General features: G+C 39.5%; 1 protein-coding gene across 6 annotated transcripts in view; it reads right to left on the reverse strand.

Moving 5' to 3' along the window:
* Positions 1-156: 156 nt before the first annotated feature.
* LOC138937395 (cell adhesion molecule Dscam2) overlaps positions 157-16,072 on the reverse strand; it is a 75,057-nt gene continuing 59,141 nt past the window's right edge. For 2 of the 6 annotated variants that reach the window (XM_070303634.1, XM_070303631.1), the window contains exons 14-29: positions 15,131-15,310; positions 14,227-14,374; positions 13,115-13,416; positions 9,469-9,617; positions 9,164-9,318; positions 7,864-8,045; positions 6,895-7,203; positions 6,195-6,488; positions 5,713-5,848; positions 5,514-5,641; positions 4,694-5,122; positions 4,022-4,306; positions 2,191-2,477; positions 1,397-1,643; positions 1,186-1,276; positions 158-1,075 (exon numbers count right to left, since the gene is read on the reverse strand). In XM_070303634.1, coding sequence (XP_070159735.1) covers positions 649-1,075; positions 1,186-1,276; positions 1,397-1,643; positions 2,191-2,477; positions 4,022-4,306; positions 4,694-5,122; positions 5,514-5,641; positions 5,713-5,848; positions 6,195-6,488; positions 6,895-7,203; positions 7,864-8,045; positions 9,164-9,318; positions 9,469-9,617; positions 13,115-13,416; positions 14,227-14,374; positions 15,131-15,310 — 3,749 coding nt within the window. In that variant the 3' untranslated portion in view covers positions 158-648. Of the gene's footprint in view, positions 1,076-1,185; positions 1,277-1,392; positions 1,644-2,190; positions 2,478-4,021; positions 4,307-4,693; positions 5,123-5,513; positions 5,642-5,712; positions 5,849-6,194; positions 6,489-6,894; positions 7,204-7,863; positions 8,046-9,163; positions 9,319-9,468; positions 9,618-13,114; positions 13,417-14,226; positions 14,375-15,130; positions 15,311-16,072 lie in introns of all 6 variants that reach the window. The other 4 variants (XM_070303633.1, XM_070303632.1, XM_070303635.1 and 1 more) reach the window with 4 other exon arrangements.

The following is a 16,072-nucleotide window of genomic DNA, read 5'->3' on the forward strand; positions in this document are numbered from 1 at the left end:
CAAGCATACGAGATGGTAAAATATGCGAAAATTATTATCACGATTAAAAAAACAAAAAATATGCATCTTGTATTATTAGTGAGACTTTTGCGTAAAAGTAAACATGGTATTCTTCTCTTTCGAAACAACAATTGTTATGATTTGTGTGCGATAATCACGATTATAGTAATACACTTCTTACTTCAATTAGCGTACGGTTTTCTTGTTATATGAACGGTAAATCAATTTTAAAACATTCCCGAAGTCGTGAAATATTAACGGAGGATTAATGACGATTATTTGATGGATCTATAAATATATTTTTGTTGAAGATTCGCAAGTAGGTGTATTTAAATGCATGAAATATTATGCGGGAATAGATGAAGGTGTACAGATATTTCTTTCTTCCTTTTTCTGCAAAAATAAGTCTTTATTTGTAAACGAACTCTTTGGCAGTAGACACTCCAAAAGACAAACATCCAGAGATCTAAATTCGTAGAGCTGATGCTCTCGTCTGGCGATCGCATTGAAAATCTCAATGTGTAGCGAGAAAATCGTAACTTACTTGACTTAATAACATTCATGCTTTGGCAATGTTTTGCTTATTGAATCTTTCGTTTTTTGGTTTTTCTTTTCTTTATTTTTGGTTTCCATATTTGATTAAAACACTTAGACGGTGATAGTAAAATCCTTAGGCGATTTGGAGAGCGAGCTATTCGAATGGAGACCGGTCGATCGTTTTCTGTGTAATTTCAGCTTCATGTCGATGTCGCACTCGGCTTCACTGGTCTCGTGAACATCCGTGAAGCCGCTCGGTGGCTTCAATTCCAACGTAGACAGCTCGCTGCCCCAATCGTCGTCCCTTCTCATCATTCTGAACGTGCCCGCCGGCTCCTCCAGGAGGCAGAGCGACTCGACGGACTTTCTGGTGCTCGGCGGCTCCTTCTCCAGCCTGTCGTAGGAACCAGGACGCACCGGACGACTCGGCGACGCTCCTCGCGAGTACGAATGCACTCCGGACTCCGACAGCTTCAGCACCGGTCGCAGTATACCGGGAATGCGACCGTCGATCGCGGCGTCTATCGCGCCGCGACTCCTGCGAACGATTAGTCGTCGTTTACTTATGGAAACGTATAGAATGGCGACTAATTTTGTTTAAATAATTCTTTTTTCTTTATTCGACGCTCAACCGACAAGATCTTTTACCTTTGCTTTTCGAGCCTCGGGAAGGTCTTCCTCTCAGAAATTGGTGACGGCTCGGTTGATGTACTTGATTCGTGCGTGTGGTACAGCACATCTGGAAAGTACGTACGCGAGACGACGTTGACGCAGTAGATAATTAGTGGCTGCGCGCTGGATTACATGATGGGCCGCGCGAGCACGCGGCCCGGACACAGAAAACCGAATACTAACTTACTATGATGAACCGGTCGCTGCAATAGGGCGAGCCGTTGTTGATTAGCGGAGTTGGGTCCGGGCGAACGAGCCAGTATCGACGTCGGACCGGAATCGTCCAAATGATTCGACGACTCGGTACGGCTGCTGGTGCCGACCTCCGTGTCGCTGTCCGAGCCCAGCGTGTCGTATTCCTCCGATTCCGATTTAAACGATTTTGATTTGCGTCGCGCCCGACCTCGTATCTTCGTGTATTGGTCCACGTCGCACTACAATTAATTCGCACCGTATGAGATTCTTCATGAGAGAGAGAGAAATACGATTGAAAATTCTTGCAGAAAATATTTTCAAATTTTTTAGATCTTAAAGTAATAAATGCGATTCTTATTATTCGATCGAAATGCTAACGAAATGCAGATCGGGAATTAATTGATTTCTGAAATATCTGCTTTAGTTAATTGAGAAAAGATATTTTTATGCGTGTATAAAATGTTAAATCTCCTCATTTTTTCTAGCTTCATTAATATATTTCAACAATTGTAATTATTATGTCGTATATTACGTCGTATTGCTTCAAATTGTAATTAGATAATCGACGTCCCGACGATTCTGATTTTAGACTTCTACGCGATATAATCTTATTAGTGCAAGGAAAGAGTAATTACTTCTATTGCATTATAACTTTGTTAATGAGATTACTTAATGGCGATGATTTGATTTGTACAGTAGCTAGAGTTCGGGAATTTTTTATCATCTCGGATGTCAGAATCTACGACGGGGAATCGTAAGATGGATCGTTGTGAGAAATAAACGTACTTGGGCACCTTGCAGCATCGTCTCGCTGCGTTCGTAGAAGAACGCTTGTCTCATGGGATTCGCCGAAAGATTTTCCTGCTCGGGCAGATTGAAGGTGGCATACGGATAAATATCTTCCGAATACTCGGGTATTCGTTCCAGGGCGCTCACCTCGCGGCAAGGTGATTGCTGTCCCGGTTTTCTAACGGTGGCATAGTACTGTTCCCTCTGCTCCATATTGTGTTTGTTGTCCAAAGCTGCCTGTGTTTGCGAGCTCGGATCGTTCGCACCTCCGGATCCCTCTGGATCTAGAAACGATGTATTCGTGTCGACATTTATACAGAGTACAATATTTTCTCATATATATATATATACATGTAATTTACAATATTATACACAAGTTTAACATAACTTACGTTCATATGTATATAATTAATGTAACTTCTAGTGCATATTATAAATTTCTGGCGAGGTGAATGTCACAAAAGCTATTGGCAGATATACCAATTAAATGGAGAGTACGGAAATGGAGATGCGTAATATCCTCTACCGAATCGGAATAATAGGCGGCATGCGAAACGACAAAAGGACTAATTTCAATAAGATCACTGCAGAAATTAATGAGCCTTGAATAGAACCTGTAATATACAATATATTACATAATGAATAGTCGAAAGCACTATAAAGTTAATAACACAGATTCCCAAATTTTATAGCCACAAGTCATTACTAACATAGAACGTAGCGATACTAAATACACACATATTTGTTTATAATATTAGGTACAAATTAATAACGTCGTTTAAATAACAAAGACATAATCCTTTGAATGAGAAGATTAAATAATAATAAATATCGAAAACTGGGAATCTATAATGTATGTGTTATAAATCAATAAATCAATATGAGAAATCAAGATTCGCTTTAGCAACTTTATTATTGTTTAATTAAAACCTTTAAATTAAATTATTTGCAATCTCCCAGTAATTGATAATTAATAGAAACTCAATATTCATTACATTATGGAAACATTATATAATTACGATACTTATAAAGTATCGTAAATATATATTGCAAATAAAATTTGTATATATTTAAATACATATTATTATTAAATGAGATTCTTTACAAATTGAGATCCATTAATGTGAGAAGAATCCATTCTCGTAGTATTTAAAAAATACTTTAAATAATCTAAAAAGAAAACGCTTATACACATAAGAGAATATAGCAGACGATTTATTTTTTTACTTATCGAAAATAAATTATTTTGATATAAAATATAAGAGAGGGAAAGGAAAAGAAATTAATTATACAATAAAATTTTACTCTACAACAAATACATAAAATAGCAAAATAGCAAAATACAATTTATCTAATGATACAAAGTAACTGTCATTACTCGCTGACGTACGCTTATTCAATGTTTTAATATTTCTTGAATGTTATGTAATATAGCGCGAGATGTTCTCGTTTTAGTAACAAACGATTATTTGAAGACAGCAACTCTCAACGTGATTCGTTTATGAAGTTTTTAATTAAACCAAACGCTCGCGGCGGATATCGCAAACCGCTGCTGTTGACATTGTACCTGATATCGAGAATAGTTGACGAAAAACTAAAACATCGAGATTGTCCCACCACCTCTCTGTTCCAATTCGCGGCAGAATCGTTACAATGTATACCAAGTGAGATACGCGAAAATAAACGGTATCTGACAGTTTTTTGTTTGTTTTTTTTTAAATGGGAAAGCGAACCGAATTCCATAGCCGGAATCCGTATTCACTCGCTCGAAGCGTATGTTTGCGACGTAAATTGATTAGAGCGAAGATCGATAGAGGCTTGTACTCACGTGTCTTGAGGCAAAAACACACCCCCGCGATCGCCAGCATGACTGCGAGAACCGAGATGACGCTGGGCGCCAAGACATGCGCGTCGAGATAGAGCGGAGTGGTCTCGCTCTCCTGTGGATGATCCTCGAGCAAACGGTTGTTTCCGTTCGATGACAGCGTGCTGAACAGATACTCAGCCTGGGTGGAACCGGCATTGTTGTAAGCAGTCACGCGGAGCTCGTAGCTGATGCCACTCACTAGATCCATAATGGGAAATTTCGATTGCGGCGGAACATTATTGGACACTGCAACATATATTGATCAAATGTAATTAATAATTGACAAGAAAAAAAGCATTAATACACTAAAAGCATATAACAATAATTTCTTCTCATAAAATCTTTTCCGGATATCTCTAGTTTTCAAATTAATAAATATTAAAAATAAAATTAGAATAATGAACTTACTAAATGTTTACAAAATGATTATTATATCTTATACCATACGTACAATTATTAAAAAAAAAATAAAAAAATAAAATAAAATAATCAACACTTTTCTGACTAAGAGAAACTTTCTAGATATCGATCTCGGAATTAATTCGGAGCGATCAACGTCATGTTTTCGTGAATTATCGAGCGCTACTTCTTCACTTCGTGACTTCAACTTTCCGAAGAGTTGTAAGTTCTTACCGAGCAGCCAATCCCCGGGTAGCCTCCTATATTCCACAACGAAGTAGGTCAACGGACAGCCGCCGTCTTGCCAAGCCGCCAACTCCAGAATAACGAACGTCTGATTCGGCTTGACAAAGTGATACTTTGGCGGCGGGACGGGCTTAGAGCCGTTCGTCTTCGCTGTCTGTATGTCGCTCGCGCTACCGCTCCCGATCCTGTTGAAGGCAGCGAGCGTGAACTGGTAACGCGTGCCGCATTGCAACCCCTCGAGCAGATGCGTGCTCGCACGGCGGTCCAGCTCAACCTCCTCCCATTCGGCGAATTCCCGGCGATAAGCCAGGAGGAATCCCTTAATGGGCGAGCCACCGTTGTCGCCCTGCTTCCATTGTAACTGGATGGCATCGGTCGTCGTGCCGGTCGCCAGCAGAGTCGGCGACGTTGGCGGTACTATGTGCGTAAAGTTTACCAATTAGAACTTGGCTTGTGCCGCTCAGAGAGACGGGGCAAAATATCGCTCGATACACTACTCGCTTTCCGTGAAATATTGTATATTCCTCATTTTCTCGCGCACGGATAAGAATTCATGGAAATTATTCTATATCGAGTGTATTTCGTAATTTCGCTCTCGCAAGTCTATGCAGAAATGCATTTTGAGCTCGAGAGGGATAGTGTGTGTCTTCAAAATTATAACTCTTAAAAGAATTGTGACGTAATTTCAAGTCGAAATATTTTGTCGCTATTTTCTCGATTACAGAATCTAAATATAATTTCGTAATAGCATTGAGAGAAACTGTAACCAGCAACTGGATATCCTAATGATTTCGTTTACGCAACCTACCCTGTATATGGAGCGTATACGTAATTTCGTCCGTGCCGAGCGAATTCTTCACGTGACACGAATAATTATCCTCGTGGCTTCTCTGCGCGTTTCTCAGAATCAAAGTATTATCGGGTCCAACGTGCGATCTATAAAATTCGTGAAATGACGTACGTTTTATCAAACGATTCCGCTCTACGCGATTCGTCGTTACACTTACTTTTGCTGTAATTTCATGTCAGCGCGTCGCCACTCGACGCTCGGACGAGGGTCGCCGACGACGAGGCAAGCCATATTAACGTCCTCTCGCCACGGAACCACGATGGGCACGCCGAATGATATTATGGCAGCTGGAACTAATTAAAGTACTCTGGTTACGAGTTTCCATTTGCTATAATATCCCTTCGCAAATGCATGGATATTACGGAAAAGTTACGAATAATGCGCTTACTATCGATCGGAGAATATTTAATTACAAAAAGCTAGAGATTTTCCTCTATTTTATGGATTATCATCTGGCAAAACTGTACTTTCCCGGACATTTGATTCACATTTCACAGACGAAAGTCGTACGGCTTTCTCGGTCAACTTTGATAAAGAACTCGATTTGAAACAAAATCCCGCGAAACGCGAACTGACAAAGTTTTACGGAGAGAGAGCAAAGAAACTTTTCGACAATACGGAACCTCAAGACCGGCTTACCGGTGGTGCTAGGCTGAAATTTGACAACCGGCGTACTCGAACCCTGACCGACCTTAGTCGAGGCCGTGACCCACGCCTCGTAAGATTCGCGCAGCTTCAAGTCTCTTGCCTCGTGATGTAGATTCTGGGCGGGCAAGGTGTTCTTGATGATCTTATCTTGGCCCTGCTCTAACATGCGAATGTAAACGGTGTACTGGGTGAGCAGCCCGTTCGGTCGTCGCGGTGGCAACCAAGATATCACGACGGCGTTCTCGCCGCTCACCACCCACTTTACGCGTTCCGGAGCATCGGGAACTATTACCAGAATCATCATTTCTTCATTGGATAATTCGTAAAGAAATCATTCGTAAAAGAGACCAAGTCGTAACGCGTTCACGATAATGAAATATCATAATATTTAAATGAATCTTTCAAATATTATAAATCTATTTCTTTTTTTAACCTTTCGAATGATTATAATTTTTTCGAGAGACGCTTTATTTTTTAATATATGTATATACAGTGTTTCATCATATAAGAAACATTTATCTTCCAGAAAAAAATAGATTTTTCGATATTAAAACTATCGGCCTACTACTCGAGACTCGCTTAAATAGGTCTCTTTCATGAATATAAAAGATCTTTTTTTACAATGAAATATTGACTATGCGTCGAAAGTGAATTGATTCGCGTATTGGAAGGTTCTAAATTGCCAGTTTACCGGTTTCCCCGGTGGTGCAGGAAACGGGGTTGCTCGCGACACCCTCGCCGGCTCTAGTGAAGGCGAGCACCTGCACCGTGTAGTTGGTGTATGGACTGAGAGCGTGCAAGACCGTGCTGAGGGCATGACTGATTTTCGTCTCTCTGCCGGCTTGCGAGTCTGAGGCGGCGCCGCTCGCTGCCTCGTACAGTACCTTGTATCCCTGCACGACCCCGTGAACTTTGTCGGAAGGCGGTAGTTTCCAGGTCACCTGGATGTTCTGACCATTCAGTGCGGCGCAGGCTACATTTTGCGGTGGCGCACTTGGAACTACATCGAATCGTACATCGTAAATCGCTATATCGCCCTGCTGTATCTCCTTCAACGTGCCGAAAAATACGGTCTCGAATTTATATTACTAAAATGCAGTCTATCAAAACTTTTTTCCAATTTATATTCAAAGCACGATCAATCGAATCGTATGAAAAAGGTACGAAAGTATGAGAGCACATGTGCGACTTTGGATTAAAAAAAAACTGTGGTTTAAAGTAAAATATATCCCGGAGGATAATTTATGTAGGACTCGATATAACAATGAAAACTTTAATAAAAAAATTATTATTATTATTATCGATATTTTGTAACATAGTTCATAGTTTGTGTATCGCGGGAAAGCTCGTTTGATAAACCAATATTATTAGGCAAATAATTGCCATTCAGCATTATGCATTATATATGGTACGGAATGTTTACATCAGCGTGTGCTGTATATAGGACAAACTTTAAATTATAATATTAATTTGTAATTTGAAACTTAATCTCGTCATTTGCAATTCTCAATTATATTTAATCCGTAATCAAAATGCAAAGAGGCCGCTTCAAAGCGGCACGCTGCAATTGCCTTGTTTAACGTGCCAAATATTTTCGTTAACTCGAAATGCCGCAAAGTCGATAAATGAGGAAGCAAACTTGTGAGAACTTTTCACTCACCATCTTCGAATGTGTGCGCCGTCACGGGATCGGATCCCGGACCGTCTCCTTTGCTATTAAATGCCTTTACCACTATGCTATATTGGGTGTATTTTCGCAGACCGGTTAATCTATAATCGTGCGAACCATCCCCGTTTCCTGTGATTCCAACCCGCGTCGTGTTCGTTAATTGATCGTCGCTTCTGAAATAAAAGCATTAACCACGGTTCGTTGAAGCGAGAAGATAACGCCAAGTAACGGAGGCAATCGACAGTGTTAAAATCTAAACGTTGTATCAATTACGCGAACGAAATATGTCAAGCAAAAACTGTGAAAGTAGCTTTTAAATTATTTTCTGAGAAAAATCGCGTTTAAAAAGAAATCATTCCTTTAGATTGTACAATATAAAGATAATATCATTGTGAAATGTGCTAGTTGAACAGCTACTCGTAGAGTTACAAATATCAATATATCAATAAAACGACTCTTTTTCTCTTATACATTCTATTATTCGAAACTTGATGCTGGTCTAAGGACGGGGGAAAGCCTTGGCACGAAAGTCGCTGTCGTCAAACTTTACCGGAAATCGTTCTTATCGTTCGCATTTATTACGTTCCGCCGTCCGATTCTAGTATAATGGAGGAACTAACAATCTCGAAATTCAATGGAATATAACTACGAAAATCGGACAAAAGATTTTAAGAATTCACGGTGAAACTGAATCGTCGTATAATCCAATTATTGCGAAATATCACAGCGCAAACATTACCATCATATTTCATTTAATAAGTATTGTCGCAAAACGTTTTTACATTCGTAGCAATTTTATATTCGTTGACAAAATAAATGGATTTTACTGGGGAAAAACAAGAAATTTATGGAAAGTTTATTCTGTGAGAGAAAGGCATTTTTAAAATTTAATAAAATCCTTTACATAAATAAAGGAATCGTGTTCTCCCCCAAACTTTTCTATTTCTCGATCTTGGCTATAAATTTTATTATTAGAAAAATTGTTATCTTGCCTCAAAATAACGCAATACACATTAAAACTGTGTATTATAGTCACTAAACATTCTGCTTCGCGAACATTTAAATTTTCACTTGAAAAAATATTGTTGCAAACTCGATACTTTGGAAGATATATAAATTTGTCGCTTTACAAACGACTCGGTGCGTGTAAATGTGCCGAATATACGCGGCTGCGCGTTATCTATGCAAACGAACGGATCATCGCGGTCATTGTTCGAGACTTGGAGCTTGATGACGAGCGCTAAATGCCGCAAACTACCTCAGCTCGAGAGCGGTAAGCAGATAATGATACCCGAGATTGGTGTAGCCGATGATGTATCCGAGTAGCTCGCCGTTCCACAGGGATCGATCCGGCGGTTGCCACGTGATCTTGAGCTGCTGCGGGCCCAGGGGCTCCACGGAGACGTGCCTGGGCGGTCCACCGGGTACTTCGCCGTCCGTTTGCACCTGTTTCGAAAATTTCCAGACGCCACCCACGGCGCACGTGAAAAAGAAACAACAGTCCGTCTGACGTTATCGCGCGTAATGACGTGATAATGTGAAAATTTTCTTTCCGATCATGCTTTGTTTTGTTTTTCGACAATGTTTGATACTGACATGAAGGATGTCGCTTGGCGCTGATGTTCCAAGATGATTTTCCGCAAGCACTCGAAAGTGGTAGGTAGTCGCGGGTTTTAGGGGTGATACTCGAGCGACCGTGTTGTCCCCGGCTACCAGCTTCTGCGTGTTGTGCTCATGCCAAACGTCTTTCCAGCAAAAGGCAACAACGCTTAGATGGATGGAGTACGATCTCTTAAGCGTAATCGCGAGTCTCGCGAGGTGAGATGTATCACTCGTGCATGAAAATCCGGACGTTTTGACGCGCGATTACCTCGCGCATCTCGCTTCGAGGTAGATAAGATAAATTTATCTTTCGATTCTTCCGCGAATTTAATAGTTCGTAGTTGGCCGTAAAAGACGGATCGTATGTAACGAGCGAACAAATCGATCGAGCGAATGACGCTTTAATGGAGGATGAAAGCTGTCAGACTCGGGTAAGGGTAGCGCGAGCGATAAATATCAAACACATATGTTAATCGGATATGTGTGCCGAGTTAAAAATTAATTCGAAAGTTGCTTACTTTCTCGCGGCGCGCGAGCGTCGTCTCAAATGCAGATTATCTCTTGTAAGTATCTTAGTTTTAATCCGTAATCAGTTGAAGCGAGCGCGATGCAATTTTCGAAAGGCTAGTATGAATATACGTATATGAAAATTTATCCGCTATGTGTGTCAGGATAGCGATACGCGCGATTTAGATCTCGCGGAGTAAATTATTACAGCATCGAGGTCACGAATTTATCATCGTTTGACCGGCATTCTCGAAAATCTCGATCCTCGCGAGACTCGATCTTGAATAAGAGCGATAATAATTCTCGACGGTGCTTGCCTCAAGAACATGTTTTATGCGCGTTAACACCACGACGCTTCCATGCCCCTTCGTGCGTTAAGTTCGATAATTTTGAACACCGGCGGGAAGACTCGAGTCGATTAGGCGTAAATGAGGACATCCAAAGTTAACGAGCGGCCAGGGCAAGGGGCGTTTCAAAGGGAAGTTTGTGGCGCGAAAATAGGACGAGGAAAAGAGGGAGATGGTCGGTAGCCGGGAAAAGGAAGAGGGCAGGGGGAGAGAAGGAGAGTGTAAAACGAAGACGCGGATTGGGAAGATTCGCAAACGACTTTACAGAAAACTTTGGCTTAGCTGTCGTAACGAGAACCGCCAACCTCGGAGATACCCAGTATATATGTATATACAGCCACTTTTCTCTTCAGAAAATAGAATGGTTCCTTTACATCGCAAAGAAATACTCGCCGATGCACGCGTGATCGTGCTAGTTATTATGTAATTTAATAATAATAATTTTTTTTTCTATGCAAGGGATCAAAGGATTGAAAAATTTGAAATAAAAAGAGAGAAATATACATATATATTTCTTCTTTCGTATTTTATTGTATGGTATACATATAGAATTGATATAAATACGAAATTAATTTAAATATTTTCGTATTGAAAAAAATTCACGAAAAAATATCTGGCAAATATGAAAAGGCTTGACCGCGAACGAAAACGTAATAGCTGATGGTCCTCTTGTAAAGAGATTGATCAGCGAGAAACGTAAATCGCACGCTTTCGAACGCAAGCACGCGGAAGAACATCAAAGAACGAAATTGTTTCCGCGGCCGCATATACGGGTGTATGAATCGCGAACAAATTCGCGGCATCGTGTTATCTGTATGGAATCAACTCGACGTGAATTTACGACGATGTAATTACTATTGCTCTTGACAGTCGCAGCTCATGCGACAGATTACACCGCATTACGTTGCACGCGTGCATCTTGGAGCGACGTTATAAAATAGCATATTATGAGAGAAAATATTCAGCTTATATTCGCTAGAATTGCTCTGTAGAATAAAATGTTTTAATAAAATGCAAAATGTATTTTTCGTTAATACAACAACGCGCGCGTTAATACCATGTAATGAAGATTAATTTGATTAATGAGTAATGAGGATTAATTTTTGATTTATATCTCTTCATGTTTCCGAATCCGTAGATAAGATTTTTAAGTATGTTTCTTTATATTATCTCTCTATTGATAAACACATTGATGTAATAATATTTATATTTTATTTGATATTATCAAAAGCTGTATGGTATTTTCCCTCTTTATTCAATTGTATGATATCAACTTTATAAGCTATTTTTATATTAAAAATTATTTTCTCGCATATTTTATTTTGTTACATTCTTCCAAAAAATATTTCGGATAAATTAAATATTTCATCCAGTAGACATTCACATTTTAGATAGACACACATTTCCCGCGCGATTGAATTATTATTTATTAATGAGATACATATTATGCTATTCGTGTTAATGGAATTTCGATCGTTTTGACATGAATTTATTTGAACATCGGCTGATGGCGACTATTGGCTGATAGAGGGAGAAATGGACGGGACCCGGCGAAAGCCATCAAGTAAATCCAAAATAAATCCTAAACGAATAGCGGGACATGGAGCGACGTCGAAGGATAAATGATTAATGATTTTTGCCCGACGGCGACGCGACGGGATAAAAGCCGCGGCGCGTTATTCGCGAATAATGCTTTCGCGGAAGACATCGTAGTGTTAACTTTAACGGCCGATATGATATCCGCGGATGATAGAGATGCCAAGCGCATTGTGAATACGCGCGTATTATATACACGACATGTATAATGACGATGGATCGAGAATGTAATGGAGCGCAATATACAGCGTACATCAATATTTCTTCTGCATTCTTTATTTATTTATTTTTTTTTTTTTTTTGTTACCCAATTATAATTCGAATAAGCACGAGAAAAATTCTGGTATTATCTTGACCAATACGCAACGTTACGACGCGATATTTTCACAACTGCCGTTGAGATTACTCGCGTACGTCAACAGTAAATAGAAAATTATCCAAATACTTTTGATTTTTTCCATATTTACGCGTATCCTCGCTCGCGCTCTATCGAGCGGGCTAGATCAAAGCGCGCTTCAATTTAAATTAAAATTTTAATTTAAAAACTTGCAAATTTCGTAAAAAAAAAACGCGATGTCTCGCTCGTAAAGCATTTACCGCCACATCATCCGTACACTGATGACGCAAACATTTTCTTGAGAATTATATGATTAACATATATGGTAATATAATATGAGATTTTATTTTTCACCGAACTCATGTTTCGCTATTTGCAAATAGATAACGATTTTTATATATACAGATTGATAGTAATTATATTTCTATACGAAAACTTTAAAGAAATGCGGTATCATTTGACATTCTCAATAATATGTCAATTTCGGGAAAATGCATACAAATTGTTACAAATTTCAAATACGCTTAAAAATCTGTAGATAGAATCTGTAAAAAAATGTAGAGATACCGTTTTGTTTCATCCATTTGCGCAATCATATCAATTTCACTGCCATATAATCGATGGAAATATTAAATGTGAAAATAGCTTGGGAAAATTAATTTCCAAAAATTACAAAATCTGCGATGCTGTTACAAACTTGCAGTTTATTTACGATTGATGTCGCGGTAAACATGTTGAAGGAATCTATTGACCAGTAAAACGTAAATTTATAATGAAACGCTGTCTCGTTGCTTTTAATCGATCGATCGCGCGCATTCACCGAGAAAAGAAGGAAGGAGAGAAAGGTGTGTACCTTGCGTCTCCTTATATTGCACGATATAGTTGGTGATCGGTGCACTGGCGTGGTTCAAGTCGCGATCGCTCGCAGGCGAGGACCAAGCCAGCAGAATCGACCGGCTACCCTGCTCGGCCACGTGGAGGTTACGTGGAAAATCTGGCGGCTCCTGCACCAGCAGGTGGATCGTTGCCTTGTCCTGACCGTAGGCGTTCGCGGCTACGCAGACGTAGTCGCCGCGGTCCATGTGGCTCGCCTGGACGATCCGCAGCTCGGTGGTGACGTGTCCCGATGCGTCAACCGTATTGTCCACCGCGTACCTGCATCCGGGGAAACCCTCGAGATGAGCGGTTGCGTGATTAATCAATACGCAAGATCGTCGGAGGAATTGTGAAATTTTTTAGATTTACTTTGAAGGTGCAAGGTTATATTTAAAACACAAAGTTAAATCTCATTCGCGCAGAAGGAGAAAATTCAAAATCAATTTTCTTGAATCTATATTGATCTCAGTTTTTCTTAGAATATCTCCACTTCTTTGAGATATATATATTTAAAGATTCTATATTAAATACCGAAAAAGTTGTAAAAAAAATTCCCTTCCGGTTTCTAAATACCTACGTTAAAATTAACTCTACTAAAATATTAAAATAAATTAATAATAAACTAATAAAAAAAATAGATTAAAAAAACATTAAAATAATTTATGAGATTTATTTTAAATATAAAATCATAGTCTAAAATAAATAAAAACTGTTAATTCTTACGTCGATTTTCAATACAACGTTGTGTCTAAAAATTAATTTAAATATTTTCGATATAGAGAGTTAAAACGAAAATTCTCCAAGTTATAAAATTCATTCTTCACATATGATATTTTTAAGTCATTTTTAAAGTCTATTTTAAATAGATCGAGTTCCAAATGTTTGCACCATTAAAGTGGATAGCAAACTTGACTCATTTTACCATACGACTTCGATGAATAGCGAAGTTCATTTTTGCTTTAAACGTTTCGCGAATTAATGCGCATAGATAACGCGTAGCGTCAAAATGACGCTTGCATCAAACGATATATGCCGTTGCAAACCTGTGAGCTTTCACGCTAAACGCGCATAATTAATTTCGATACGAACCTAACGTCGTAATTAGGATCGATCTTGCTGTCACGAACACGCCAGCTAAGATCAAGAGGCGCGTCTCCTTCGGCCTCGCAGCGCAATATTACGCTCTCCCCTCTTCGCACCGATTCCTGTCTCGTCCTTACTGTCACCTGCGGGCCCGCTGTAGTGGAAATTTTTCATCAGAACGTTGCTGTACATAACGCGTCTCTTACGACAGCACAATGCACATTAAATACGACACGATAATAAAATCAATTTCCGCGATAAAATAAAAAAAAGGAGAGAAAAAACTCGCCGATTTCGCTTTTTTTTAATAATTATAAACAAGCAATTCAATTTTGTATTTACGTCCCAAATTGCAATGGCCAACCTACGATGCTTTATTGGATGCGGGTTTATTTTGTAGTCAAAACGAAAAAAAAAAAAAGATCATTTATCGACGCATGATGTTATCGGGAATAATCGCGTGTGTACGCGCATGTACAGAGAAAGCTTTCATCCAGTGATGCAAAGCAATTATCCAGTAACGAATATTGTAGTAATACTATTGAATTTCTGGCGGGCCATGTGTGTGCGAATTGAAATTAACAAATTTATTAAATTCATAACTGTCGCATTACATATCACCGTTTACGTACTACATATATGTATATCGTGTAATAACAAATTAAATTCCCGCTACTCTTTCCATTAAATTCCGAAAATAATTTTAGAAAGGGATAACGTTACATCCGTCGCAAGTGTAATGTTTCGTTGTATTCGAGAATTTTCACAGATCGAAATTTCTCGCGACAATGTCACGTGGTTGAGAAACCCGGTCTCGATCACGTCGAATCCGACGCGACTCCATCAAATCTATCCCGATCCGTATCGTAGACGGCAGCGGTAACTCTACTCGGTTACGTGAATATTTTACCGTGAACCGTTAGCCGAATGAGCTTGCTAAGGCCGGGCCCGATGCCGTTGCTCGCCTGGCATAGATAGAATCCGCCGTGATCTCGCGATACCCGCGGGATCACCAAGGATCCGTTTCTGGCCACCCCAGCACCCTCCGTGCCGCCGTATCCGAGCTCCCTGTAATCGCCTGTAGTTTCACCTGAACATGCAAGGATATATATCTTTACCCCCTGCATAATGCAGCTGTCTACAAATTGTTACTCTAGCTTTTATACGGATCCTATTGACGAACTCTGACGTGTGAGTTACAAGCACACAAATTAAAACTCGATACAGCCGTGTCTTGCCAACAATATTTCGTAATATTGTTAATCTTCTTTTTGAGAAAAGCGTTTCGAGCGGTGCGATAAGATCTTTATGTAATTTCTGATAAACTTTACTTTAATAGAATTTTGACTCTCTGCAACGCAATTACCCGAGATGCTTAATTTTCTAGAACTTTGGCGAAAAAAAAAAACAACGTTCAGCTTTGCCGGAGGGAAAATTATTTCAGTTCGCAGCGTAAAGTATCACCTTGTTTTACGCCTATTACAAAACAGTATTACCCTCAACTTAAACTCTGAGAAATAACGCGGAGAAAGTTTCTTAAGCGCGAAGCGTTTTAAATGCATTTCTGAATACACGAACGTTTAAACTGTCTTTAGAACACGTAACGTGCCGGAAGCCGAATAGAGAAAGTATACAAAGTAATACATGCTTGCGAACGCCTTCTTCCCTCCCCTCGCACGTACATACTTTATTCGCTTATTCTATCTTTTCATAAATAAACGGCGAAACGAGTGGAAGATGTATCAGAGTATATACCGTCCACTGTATATACTGTAACTGCAAACGGTAAAGATTTACCTCGCAGAAGAACTCCTACCGAGCAAGGTAAACCGAACGCTTTGAAAGCGTCGCT

This window comes from Polyergus mexicanus, unplaced genomic scaffold (genome assembly GCF_030449975.1).
Source record: "Polyergus mexicanus isolate NDT 795.1 unplaced genomic scaffold, iyPolMexi1.0 SCAF_10, whole genome shotgun sequence".
Taxonomy (NCBI): Eukaryota; Metazoa; Arthropoda; class Insecta; order Hymenoptera; family Formicidae; genus Polyergus; species Polyergus mexicanus.